The sequence below is a fragment of the Typopeltis vanoorti genome, chromosome 3 (assembly GCF_054136105.1).
Source record: "Typopeltis vanoorti isolate ZY-2024b chromosome 3, IOZ_Tvanoo_1.0, whole genome shotgun sequence".
Taxonomy (NCBI): Eukaryota; Metazoa; Arthropoda; class Arachnida; order Uropygi; family Thelyphonidae; genus Typopeltis; species Typopeltis vanoorti.
Genome location: NC_143551.1, coordinates 137,423,347 through 137,437,275, shown reverse-complemented (window position 1 = coordinate 137,437,275; position 13,929 = coordinate 137,423,347). Strand labels below are relative to the sequence as shown.

The 13,929-nt window shown below is 33.7% G+C and overlaps 1 protein-coding gene across 4 annotated transcripts in view; it reads left to right on the top strand.

Annotated features, from left to right (window-relative positions):
• Positions 1-6,061, top strand: part of LOC150108594 (lysine-specific demethylase 4C-like) — a 366,824-nt gene extending 360,763 nt beyond the window's left edge. For all 4 annotated transcript variants that reach the window (XM_090390884.1, XM_090390883.1, XM_090390881.1 and 1 more), the window contains exon 19: positions 4,554-6,061. In XM_090390884.1, the coding sequence (XP_090247010.1) occupies positions 4,554-4,664 (111 nt within the window). In that variant the 3' untranslated portion in view covers positions 4,665-6,061. The remainder of the gene's footprint in view (positions 1-4,553) is intronic.
• The last annotated feature ends 7,868 nt before the right edge of the window (positions 6,062-13,929 follow it).

Sequence of the window (13,929 nt, the reverse complement as noted above, 5' to 3'; positions counted from 1 at the left end):
CACTCTTTTGTCGAAAGTTTCCATGACCGTTTTGCATAAATGTGGCTGAATTTCGTTGATGCAGCGCTCAATTTCCTCCTTCAATAAAAATATAGGCGTGGGTGGTCGTGGGCTTGTTGTCATAAACCTTAGACTTCAAAAAAACCCAAAGAAAAAAGTCCAACGGCGTTAAGTCACATGTTCTGGGCGGCCAATTCTGATCACCAAAACGGGAAATTACATGACCAGGAAATGACTCGCGCAGTAATTGAATTGTTTCTCGGGCTGTATGGCATGTGGCGCCGTCTTGTTGAAACCACATGTCGTCCACATCCATATCTTGCAATTTAGGCACAAAAAAACTGGATTATCATGTCGCGATAGCGAGCACCATTAACTGTTATTGCCTTACCAGCCGCATTTTCGAAAAAGAATGGCCCGATGATGCCTCCAGCCCAAAATCCACACCAAACAGTGACACGTTGTGGATGCGTTTGTTTCTCAACAATCACTCGGGGATTTTCTGAACCCCAAATGTGACAATTTTGTCGATTAACAAAGCCATCAAGATGAAAATGAGCCTCATCGCTGAAGATGATTTTATTCGAAAAATAAGCATCCACTTGTTGTTGTTCCATAATCCATTCATCGAACTCTCTTCACTGTGTGTGGTCATTAGGCTTCAGTTCTTGAGTCAATTGAACTTTGTAAGCATAAAGATGCAAATCTTTCGTGAGAATACGCTGTAGAGAGCTTCTCGAAATGCCCAATTCAAGACCACGGTGCCGAATTGATGTTCCTGGACTCTTAGCAGCACTCTCATGAACTGCTTCGATGTTTTCTGTTGAACGACGGCCAGAGTATATAAGATCACTAATTGATCCAGTTTCCTTGAATTTTTTAATTAATCTTTTCACAGTTGATGAAGTTAAATCACTATTCCGACCATATTTTGTACGAAAATTGCAAACTGTAGCTGCCAAACCGTCGTTATTTTTAAAATATTGCTCAACAATGAAAATGCGTTGTTCTTTCGTGTAGCACTCCATTTTTAATAACCCTGAACTCTCAGCTGTCACGCTGTCTTTTTTTTTCTTGTTGGCAACGCTTTACCGCACAAATGGCGCTAAATTTAAATCTTGCATGAATTTTGGGACACCCTGTATATAATAGTACCTGACAAAATATTGTTTGTAAGAACTGGAGGAGGACATGTAGAAATGATGATTGTGTAACAGTACACTCTGGTAAGAAGCTGTTTGATCAATCAGTGATGTTCAGTGGCACACCCTAGGGGAGGGGGGGGATGTTTTCCTCTTTCATTCTTTTTTTTTTTTTTTTTTTTTTTTTTTTTTTTTTTTTTTTTTTAAATAAAAAAGAATGAAAGAGGAAAACACACTAGAAAATTTCTAAAAATCTTTTCCTAATTAAAATTATTTTTTTTTTTTTATTTATTTTGTGTCGTGTCTTCTTTTTCTATACTACTTATGAATTAGTGGTCAGATAAGGTGGGCATACCCTATAGCTCTCGGGAATCACGGCTGCTGTGAACCCAAGACAAACAAAGTAATGCTTGGGTGGACTGAGCACTACTTCATTTGCCCGAGCCAAGCCAGAGAAGATCATGGGTGTTGTGTATTGGTGATCACTGCAGCTGCTCAGTCATAGGTCGTATGCAATGTGTAGTATGTATTCTCAAATCGTCTACTCAACTTTCCCCCCCCCCCCCACACACACACACAAGATTAAATCTTGAGGTTCCCCCTCCCCCTCCCCCAAGATTAAATCCCGATGAACACCACATGCGGCACCACTGGTGATGCACTCTAAATGTATGTATGTACAAGGTCTGGCACAAAAAAAAACGAGACTGTACCTGTATATCTTTTTATTTAACAAATTGAGAAAATCAACTATGATCTCCTTCAGAATAGTTCCTTTCTGAGTTCACACAGCTGCATACAATGATGCCAATGTCCAAAGCAATTTTGCAGGTCATTTTCTGAAAGGCTGTTGAGGATCTCCATTGTTTTTACTTTCACATCTTCTGCTGACAAAAATTGGGTTCCTTTGAGGTACCAATTTGATCTTTGGAAAGAGGTAGAAGTCGCAGGGAGCCAGGTTTGGGGAATAGGGTGGGTGCTCAAGCACAGTAATGTTGTGATTAGCTAAAAAGTGCTTCACAGACAAAGTGTTGTGTGGGCTGGCGCATTGTCCTTGTGCAAAATTCAACCGTTTATTCACAATTCTGGTCATTCTCTTCTCACGTGTCCACGTAATTTTATTAAGAATTCAAGGTAAAGCTGCTGATTTACCATCTGGCTGCTGGGAAAACCCACTCTGCCATTATAGTACCCTGGATATCAAAGAAAACAATCAACATGACCTTGAACTTCGAACGATTCATGCATGCTTTTTTGGTCTTGGAGATGTTGCTGACTTCCACTACATCGATTGTTGCTTGGTTTCTGGATCATATGTAAATATATTCAAGTTTCATCACAAGTAATTATCAAATTCAACAAATCTGGTTCATCCTTAATGTGTTGCAAAAGGTCCAAACACAGTTCCTTGCAACGTTCTTTTTGCTCATCTGACAACATTTTGGAACCATTTTTGCACAAACCTTTTTCATGCTCAATTCTTCCGTTAAAATGCATCAAACACTTTCCCTGTCCAAATGAACTTTCTTAGCTACAGCTCAAACACCCAACCTCTGTCTTTTTGAATCACATCTCGCACTTTTTTAATGTTGTCATCAGTAACTGCTGTGCACGGATGGCCTGGGCAATCATCATCTTTCACACTTTTTCTGCCTTTCGAAAATCATTTGTGCCATTCAAAAATGCATGTACGAGACATGCATTCTTCACCGTAAGCCTCAGTCAGTAATTGAAAACTTTCCGTCATGAATTTCTTCAGTTTCACAAAGTACTTGATGTTAACTCGCTGTTCACTCTTGCACTCCAACATTTTCTGACCGAGGGTAAGAAAATGTCTATATTTGAACACGTGTCCACTCGTACTGAGTAAAGCGATAGATCTGAGCGTTGTCTCTCACGCCGACAGGTTAAAACATGTTCTATAATCATCTCTTTTGTCTCTCTCCTCCCACTCTTCATTTCCAAGCTATTCCCAAGGGTTAGTCTCGTTTTTTTTGTGTGTGTGTTAGACCCCCGTATGTATACCAAATACAGTGCCATAATTGCGCTCTGTTAGTGAGATGATAGTATACCATGGTTATACTTTGCTGGATATTATAGGCACTTTAAAGTCGGTATAGAAACCTCACTCCAACACACTGACATAATGGTCAGTTTTGATATCTTCTCCTTATTGACAAATGTCCCACTCAAAGATACCTTAGATCTCATCCAAGCCAAATTTCCTCCCGATATCTCAATGCTATTTCAGTTCACCATGAACTCAGGCTATTTCATTTGGCAAGGAAAATTCTACAAACAGAGGGGACAGGCATGGGTTCTCCACTTCAATATGAAATATTAAAATAATTGCAATTAGAAAAAAATTCTACAAACAGAGGAGACAGGCATTTATCATTATATCATCATAATTTAGCATCATATATTCATTTTTTACCATCTCTCAACTATTGTTTTGATTCCTGTTAACTTTGATACAGTCATGGTCTTAATTTATATCTTTAGATAAGATATAAATTAAAATTTATATTATATTTATATTTTTAGATAAGAATTGTATAAAAAGATAAAAAATTAGTAGAGAAGTGTAGAACTAATAAAGTTTTTGTCTTAGAATTATGTAACCATTATTCTAGAACTAAGAATTCACCAGAGGCACTCAGAAATCTCAGCTCATTGATCCTGAGTATTCGGTATTTGCTATAGCAAGAGTTAACTGCAGTAGCAAGTATTTTTAATATGATCTGATGTCATGTTTGAGTTAGTTAAAATCACATAAGCAGAACTGATGTAGAAAATAGATTGGATAGTTTTCAATTAGATAGTGAGTCTGTTGTTGCAGTATGACAGAGTTGAGCTGAGGAGGACAATAGCGAATGAGTTTGCATAGGTTTGCAGGAAGAATGATGTGAATTTGTGGAGCGAGTTTAATAGATGAAAGGACTTATACAAGAAGGATGGTTTGCATCTGAATGGATTTGTTGTTGATCAAAGAAAGTGGATGTTTAGAATCAGGGAAACTAGAGCTTTTTTTGGGGGGAAGGGGACTGTTGAGTAGGTGCACAGATACTAGTGAGGCAGTTGTGTAAGAATGTGCATAAAATGTCTAAGTTAGTACTGCTGGTAACAAACCAGAATAGGGTAGTTTGTATAAAACGTCAGGACACTGATGGGCCTAAGGGGTTTTTGCACATTTATTCACACTAGTGCCACGAACATTTGGAACAAGGGGAAGGAGATTATGACATTGATTAGTTCATCCTGGCCTAAGGTTAATAATAATGATGATAATAATAATATTTGGTCAAAAGTTAACAGAGTATTTATATGAAATATTAAAATAATTGCAATTAGAACTATTTCATTTCCATTTTAAAACCAACTGTATTCAATCTTGTTTTTTATTCTTAGTCTACAGCTACAGAAATGAAGCATACAGATATTTTTCAAGAAGAAGTAGCAGGAAAACGTGTACGGTTTATTAACTCAAGATACAAGTCTGAAGATATTCTTCCTTTGTAACCAAGATATATGCATTCTTTGTATCATAGTTTTCTGTGAAACTTTTGAGGCACCATATTATGTGTGTGAGTTGTGTATATAATAGTTTCAGAATACAGATGAACTGTGTACTCATGGAGGCTTCTGAGAAACCATTTTAATCACAGCTTCAGTTGACCATTAAATCTTTTGATCTCCTGCCTAAAACTTTATTGTAAATAGTGCAGACAAAAAAAGAAGAAATGGATCAAAAGAAATCAAATTTCCGAAAAGAGTAATATTTTTATTTAGCACTTTCTTCTCCACTTGAAGCAAAATTCAGTGACTTACTTTGTAAGAATAAGAATTTAATTTAAAGAAAAATATCATTTATAATGTATTTTACATGCCAAATAGTCTGCAAATTATGTGCCCGAATTATGAATATAGTTAGTCTATACTAGTGTAATTTTGGCATGTGTGCTTGTGTACGTGCGTGTGTGTGTGTGTGAAAGAGAGAGTGAGAGAGAGCATGCTAGCATGCCTAAAATACATTAATAAAATAAATTCTTATACAAATTATTGTTTACAAATATGAAATTTATAGCACGGATTTGCAGTATAAACAGTTAAATCGTTTTTGGGTACATAATTTTCAAACATTTTGTATAATAATTTTCATTTCATCATGTAGCTATCTAATTTCTAATTATTCTTTTTTTGTAAAATCTGAAAGATAGTCTTCTCTAGAAGTCCAGTGGTTGGCTGTTATTAATAATTTTTTTATTATTATTTGATGTAACAGCCATAATAATATACCATATGCATCTTATAAAGGCTTGCATGATTAGCAAGTTTGGTCACATGTATATTTGAAAATTCGCCTTTCATAAATTGTAATTCCATACCGACCATCCTTCAGAGAATACCTTCGAAGAATTCACATTAATGTTAAAGAAAAATATATTTATACTTGTCAATTTTTTGTAAAGTTACAAAATATCATATGCACATGTACATATCCTAGCACTGGACTGCTTTCCTGAGTTTTTTTTTTTTTTTTTGTTTGTTTGTTGTTGTTTTGATTTATGATCGCAATTTTGTCATAGTAATTCATCCAAGACATTTTTCTATAACATTCAAGAGTTCATAATGTCATTGTACAACTCTGTACTGCCTTTGTAGACATAAGTAACGAAATAATAGAGGTCTTATGAGTCTGTGTGGTTGTTTTAATTGTTATTTTAGTAAACACATGTTGTTTATAAGCTAATATGTAAAGTAAGAAACTTTAGAATTATATTTTATGAGAAACATTTGTTGTTTTAGATTTCTTTGGTTGTAAAAAAAATACTTTCTCATGTAATCATATTAGGGTTTATACAAAAACCAATTTTTGAAGAAAAAAAACAGTTTTCAAATTCCAGTATTTTATTTCCAAAAAAAACGGTTAAACCGGTTTTCAAATTTTTACAAAAAATATATACATATAATTAAAAACAGTAAAAAAAAATACTTATTTAAAATTTTTCAGTTTATTTAATATTTATGGAACTAAAAAATATAACAAAATAAAATATACTCCACACAAAACCAAATAAATAAAAAAAACCTAAAATAACTAAAATTCATATAAATTATAAATTTTTATTTCATTTAGTATTTTTCTTCAGTAAATATGATGTCAAAAAACATAATGTCCACTGAACGATTACTTAATTTTGTTGTTATTCTGGATACAAAATTGCCTGAAATAGAAAATACTATCTCACTGGTTACTGAACTTGGTTTTATTGTTTTCAGGGCATCAAATAATAAATCTAAATTTTTTGTTCTTTTATTGGTTGTCTCAAAATCTGAAAATTCAGCCCTCAGTGTCTTCGTATTTGATATTATTTCTTCAGGTTCCTCAAGAAACGTATGAAATGATTTTTCATGGCTTCTTTTAGAGCATTGCCCTGATTAATAGTTTCTCCATCTCTGATATATTCATCATCAGAATCTGTTTCCATACAAGAATTTGGATATATTCTAGACAATGTTTTTTTCAGATAACTTAATATTGAGTTTTGAAGCTAGTGGAAATACACTAGATTTCTTTGAAATGTTTTGTGGATTTTGCAAGCATATAGCAAAAGGGGTTACCAAATCCAACTTGTCTTCTTTCTTGAATTCGTACTTCTAAAGCATTTAATAATTTGGAAATAATTTGTCCTTTAAATTTTTTAGTTCATTTAACAGAAATTCAAATATGCCTTCACTTGTTAATGAATGTGCATCTCTCTGCCCTAAGGCCTCAGTTGCTCCAACACTTTAAGAAGCTCCATGATTTTAGGATATTGAGCTTCATTCCACATATGAGAATCACCAATATTAATCAAAGCTAAAACAACACATTCTTTTAATGTTATAAATCTTTCAGTCATCGCCTCTAAACTATTCCATCTCGTTTGGCAGTGAAGAATCAGACTTAATTCCTTTCCTTTTTCTTGTTTTACATAATTCTGAAGGATGCTATCTTTTACGGGAGGTTTTCTAAAAATTTGCAAATTTTTCTAATTTGGGAAATTGATTGTTTGTAATTGTCAGACAACATAGGGAATCCACAGTCGTTATCTAGATCAAGAGAATTAAAAAAATCCTTGCCATAGTCATCTTTACACTCTATGTCATCTTCTGATTCCTCACTTGTAACATATATATTGGTTTCAGCAATTTCTTTATTTTTATATAACACATCAGTAACTGCTAAGTGTATGGCATGTGAATAGCATAGTTGATTAATTATAGGTGATAATTGGCCAAATTTTTTCATAATAGTGGCACCATCATTTGTCGTTACAACTATGTCGGTTTCTAGATCCAAGTTAAAATTTTGTAGCCTCTCAGAAACTAATTCTAAGAGTTTCTTAGCATTGCAGGAACTAAGCCCAAATTAAGGTCTTCTCTAAAAATGGTGTACATTGATATTCAAATATCTGCAATTTCTTTTGCTATTTCTCTCATCTAAAGTTATGGAATTTTTTTTCCCCATTCTTCTTAATACAATCCAATTCATTTATAGTTTCACGTTTGAGATTGTCATAAAATGTATGAATGAGATCCAATACTCGAGAGTTGTTTTTTGGTAATGAATATCCTCGTTGTAACGACTCATATAAATGAGCTTATTATAATGCTATTAATGGACAATCCACTATGGAGGTAGACTTGTGCATTTGGCTTTCCAGACTGAAATAAATTTGTTTAAAACCTTTACACTTACAGATTCTTTGGGTTTTTTCCCTACATTTTTCTAGAAAACAAAGTATGGTCTCCACTGTTAGCAGGAGTTTAAAAATTCACTATAGGAAATTGCTTTTATCGGCAGATCTCATTAAAATTCATGCACTGAAGTGTTTCACATAGAATGAAAATAATTTATTTTTAGTTCCAGCAAGCTGGCAATATCTTTTTCATTAAGAAGATTAATGCAAGAAAGCTTTCCGAGACCAAAAATGGGGATAAAAATATGGCAGCAACCTTTAATGGATGCTTTTTTATATATCAGCCCAGATGAAAAATGTTGAAAACCTAATGTGTTATTGTAATTGGCTGGGTCATGAATTCGGTAAGCTGGAAGCTGTGTTATGGAAATCAAATGGATTTTTATACATCAGTATTCTATTGACTAAGCTTTGATTATTACTAGGAGTGTGCCAAATATTAAATTTTTCTTCAATATTTGGCTGAATCGATGTGTTTTGAAAATATTCCCGCTTTTGCTGAATCGTAGAAAGATTCGGTATTTGGCTCGTTGAAGCAAAAAAAAAATTCCTGTTACCATGCATCGAATTATCTTTATCCCTTCTCTTTCATCACCACATGCCAAGGCTTGTTCAGTTGCTACAGGTACTTTATTTATTTTTATGCATTTTTATAATTTATATCATTAGTCTTAAAATTTTATTTATATTATGAAGTCTTAAAATATTGTAAAAAGAGTAGTTTGGACCATGAATAATAAAAGAGAAATATTTAGAATTTTATGATTTATGTGAAGATTCAAAATTTGCAAAAAAAATAAGAAAAAAAATTATTATTACATAACACCTCCAGGGAGTCCAAAGACTCATCGAGGGAGGGCACCTACTCTACAACTCTCTGTCTCCACCAACTGCAACTATCTTCATCATGTACACCAATACAATCTACCACTGACCACCATGACTAGTATTTTCAGACAATCACAAACATTCATGCCCACAGTAGGATTCGAACCCGCAGCCTTTTGGCTGGAGAGCTGATACGCTTGATAATCTGGAAACCTGCTTTAGAGACCAAACATGTCCCTAAAGCAGGACTCCAGTAAGCAGAGCAATGGCCTCACACTGGGCAACGGCATTAATCTCCTGCCTAAAGACTATCACAAACATCCATGCCCATGATGGGATTCGAATCCACAGCCTGTTGGTTGAAGAGCAGGTATGTTAACCACTCGGCCAACCAAGCTGGCACAGCAAATATCTTGGGATGGTACACAGAAAAACTCATTACAACATCTGCAATTAATCACATAAAATGCAAGCATAGCATTGAATGTATAAAATAAAACAGTGAAAGTGAAATATCATATCAGAATTAGAATTTGGTGACAAATATGCAAAACTTTGAATTATGCCAGCTTGAAATGATTGCATTGGATAATATACCATACTCAGTTGTTCAAAATGAAAGATTTACAAGGCTGATTGAGTAAACTTGCTCCACAGCACAGTTTGCCTGGAAGAAAATATTTTACATAAAAAAATAATTACAGATGTGCTGAATATATTTCTCTGACATCAGATATATGGACCTGCTAGCATGCAAGCAAAACTTTCATTAGCTTTACTGAATTGATACAAACTTTCAGTATAATCATGTGGCTTTGAACTGTCAGCATTACTTCTGTAAGTCATACGAGTAAGATAATCAAAGAAAATATTTTATGTTAGAAATGTGGGATATAAACATTCTGAGATGATGCCAATATTGTTATGGGATTATTATGAAGCTGAAATTGTAAGCAATCTGTACGTTGTTCACATGTTGCAGTTAACAATAATGGACATTATTAATACGTAGATATCAATATCAAATTTAATAGCAGTGAAAAATAGTAAGATATTTTAACTATTCATTTGCTGTAGGCTTGAAATTAAAAGATACTCAAACAGAATTAAATATTAGCCATATAAAATTAGTTCATGGTGTGCCTGCCTCCCTAAGTAGAAATCTACTTTTTATATGCTACAATGAATACAAAAAAGAAAATAAGAAACAAAAAGCATTAAATATCAATGCAAACAAAAACAATTTATACATTAACTATCTACTGACGAGTCTCTGAAAAGGTATTTATCTGAAGATGAAAATAACTCTTTTTCAGAGTAGGAACAACGAAAAAATTTCTCTGTGAAGAAATTAACAGAAGATTTGATACTTTGTAAACAAATATTATTTCTACAATATTGGATCAGATCCAAAATTTAAGCTAGCAAGTCAGAAAAAATTTGTTAAAAAGCATTTTAATTAATGAAAAATCTGAATCTGATATGGAAATATCAAGTGATGAATAAGTAAGTCTAACATTCCTTTATCCAAAAAAAAAGATGAGACTTGGAAAATTACGATGAAAATAAAGATAGTAATAAATTATGGCAATATTGTTACAACATCACTGCTTTTACTGCTGTTGCACCATCAAGTTGAAAGGAAAAAAAAAACAATGATGTGATAATTATATATTTTAATAAACCATTGTTAAAAAGAACTTATGAACCATGCAGTGGCAAGATTTGAGTAAAAAAAACTGATTTGCATAAAATAGCATGAACATTTCTTCGGGCAAGGTGTATAGCTACTAGCATAAACAGCAAAAGAGTTTTTCTGAAGCTGGAAATATTTATGAAGAAATCAGAAGACTTATCTCAAAAATTGCTTTTCGTAATCAAACTTTATCATAACTTCATTTTGACTGTTAAATCTATAATTAATTTTTTCCTATATTTAGTAATTTAAAATCAAAGTTCTGTTAATAATTTTATTTTTTTTACGTAAGGAAAGAGAGCCTTCCTAGCTCAGTTGGTATATACAAGCCCTTCAGTTGTAAAGACTGGATTTGAATCCAGTCTATGACAAGAGGAACCTTAGGTATTTTCAATCAAATGGTGAGTTAGCCAGTTTCATACAGAGGTGGGGGATTTCTTTTGCAAAAAAACTCTGGTTTTTCCTTCCCCAAAACAAGCAAATCAGACTCATGAACACATATATCCATAGACATAGGATACTAACTGCAAAATGGAAGAGATTAGAGCCTGACTATCTTATCTTTCTACTGTGTATTATATATCTCAGGTAGAGATCCATAATAGTCAGCTTCATAGTCAGGGATGGAAATGACACTTAACAAGACAGGACTAATAGAAATAAGAGAGATGGTTTTTTCCTTCAATTTTATCTAGTATTCTTTCTTTTAATAAATATTCCTTGTAAAATTAAATGATTTTTATTAAATTTAAGAAACATAAAATTTTATTCCTGCATTTTCATGTGGTGATGTTCTTAGATCTGAAATATTATCAGACATATTTTGTAACCTTTCTTCAGTCTTTTACAAAATCTTTTTTATGTTTCAATTGATATGCTTAGGCCAAATTGCCAACCAAATATTTTGTATTCATTTTATCAGCCAAATCATTCTTAGAAGCATTCCTAATTGTTACAGCAAGTAATGAAAAACTTCTACTACATAGGATTTTTTAAATATCAGACTTTCAAGTAGGTACACTTTCCTTACATAAGATGACCAGCAATTAGCTTCTCCTCCCATAAAGCCTAGAATATCACAGTAGCGTGGTGAGCAAAGTGCCATCAGTGAACAATCAGTAGCATTGGAAGTGCTGTGATTTGAAGTATGCTGCAACCATCTTGCCACAACTGTTTAGCTCGTTTGTCTCTGTCTGCATGAAATAACTCAAGAATAGATGAACTAATTTTGACGAAATATAATATGTGATGTTTTATACTTTGAAAAATTGTTGAACAGTTTTAATTTTTATGAAAATTTGACGGTAATGAACCACTTTGCACAAAAAGTACACTTTAAAGAAAAATACTTTTTCACCATTCTAGTGACACCGAGTAACTTCACACTGTGAGTCAAGTTACTTGCATGGTGAATGGTGATTTTATTCACATCCAGTGAACGTCATCACTGGGTGTTAATAAATGATCTTCTTGCCTTTTGCATATTAAGTTATTTCAATAACAACTTAATGCTGTGAACTGTCTGCAGTATGTACATTGCCTAATTTTTTGATATACCATATTTGCCGGCATATAAGACTCATTTTTTTTTTCTGAAAATAGGTCTGAAAAAGAGGGTATGTCTTATATGCCGATGCTCAGTTTTTTATTACTTTCATTTCTGGAAATTTTCTCTGTTCCAAGTTACATGATTTCTTTCTGTTACTGGAATACATTCTAGTATTCCAGTTATGGATAGATAACATTTGGTCTAGACGCTCTGGTGGACTGTTGACGAAGCCTGCCCTGCTAGTATGTGATCAGTTTCATTCTCACAGAACAGAAGATGTTAAAAATAAACTCAAGGAATTGAAAACTCAGTTAGCTGTAATTCCAGGAGGTCTAACTAGTCAGCTTCAACCTTTAGATGTCTGTATTAATAAACCATTTAAGGGATTTATGAAGGAGAAGTGAAACACTGCATCCAGAAGACTGCTGGATGCAGTCTTCAGTGTTTGAGGTTACGCCATCAAGAAGAAGGAAGAGACCTAGCATTTTGCAAGTTTGTAAGTGGGTCAGAGCTTCATGGGATGCTGTGAAAACTGAGACAGTGGTTAAATCATTTAAGAAGTGTGGTATTAGTAATGCGCTGGATGGTACAGAGGACAATTTGTTGTATGAGGACTCAGATTCTGATTTAGAAGAGGTTTCAACTGTGTCTTATTTAACTCTGGAGATGAATTTCTGGGTTTTGATGAAGAAGATTAAAAGGTGGATACTCTTTCCTATTTAAATTAGGTATTTGTTAAAAGTAGACCTACTTATTACTTTATATTTGAAATACTGTAAATTCATTGTGATAAATTTTTTTTCCTAAGAAATGTGTACAAAAAAGGAGGTGCGTCTTATACGCCGGCAAATACGGTAATTTATTGAGATTTTCAAGTCATTGTGAAAAATGCCACCAACATAGATAATTATTCACTTACTGAGTAAATTTTCATATTAAGAAATACTTTTTCTTGCTTTAGGGGAGAGTTGACTATATATAATATCAAAATATTGCCAGCCTGGTTGGCCAAGTGGTTAGTGTATCTGCTCTTGTCAAAAGGCTGTGAGTTCGAATCAGGCTGTGGGCATGGATGTTTGTGATTGTGAAAATACTAGTGGTGCTGGTGGGCGGTAGATGGTGTTAGTGTGGTTGTGGTTCCTCTAGTTGGTGGACTTGATTGGTGGAGAGTTGTAGAGTAGGTGCCCTCCCTGGATGAGTCTTTGGACTCCTTGGAGATGTCACATAATAAGAATATTATTATTAGAGACCTTCATTGAGGAAGGCTGCAGATTGTTCACACAGATGTCATACCTTCTCTTAAATTCATTTACACTGGATGCACCCACTTCTTCAACAGGTAAACTTTCCATTTGCTCACTGCTCTCTGAGAGAAAAATGTAGCTCTCACCCCTTTCTTCACAGCGTGCAAACTTAACTGATGCCTCCTTGTCCTCATCCCACCTTCCATATAACAAAAAATTTCATCAGTAAAACCGGTAGCACCATTTCGGAAGTTTATAGACCTCTATCATACACCACTCTTTCTTCTGTATACTAGTTTTTCACATACACACACTCTCAATTTTTTCCCATAATCAACATTCCATAATCCGATATAATCTTTGTTACTCTTCTTTTCACCATTTCCACAGCTTCTTTTTCCCCTCTGATACCCGGGAGACTAAATCCATGCAAGTAATCCAGATGCAGTCATATTAAGGCCTTGTAAAGAAGTAAAACGAGGTCCTTACCTTAAATTTCAATGTTTGTTTCAAACATCACAATAATCCTCTTAGTTGTGTTTGCAATTTTTTTCAATCTGACCTTTCCTATCCACCATAATTTGAAGATCTCTTGCCTCATTAGTTTTTTGTAATATGAACTCACCAATATAGTATACCATTAGAAATCTCATCATACCAAAGTGCATAACTTAATACTTACATTGAATTGACAACCATTATCATTTGCCCAGTTTTAAAGGTT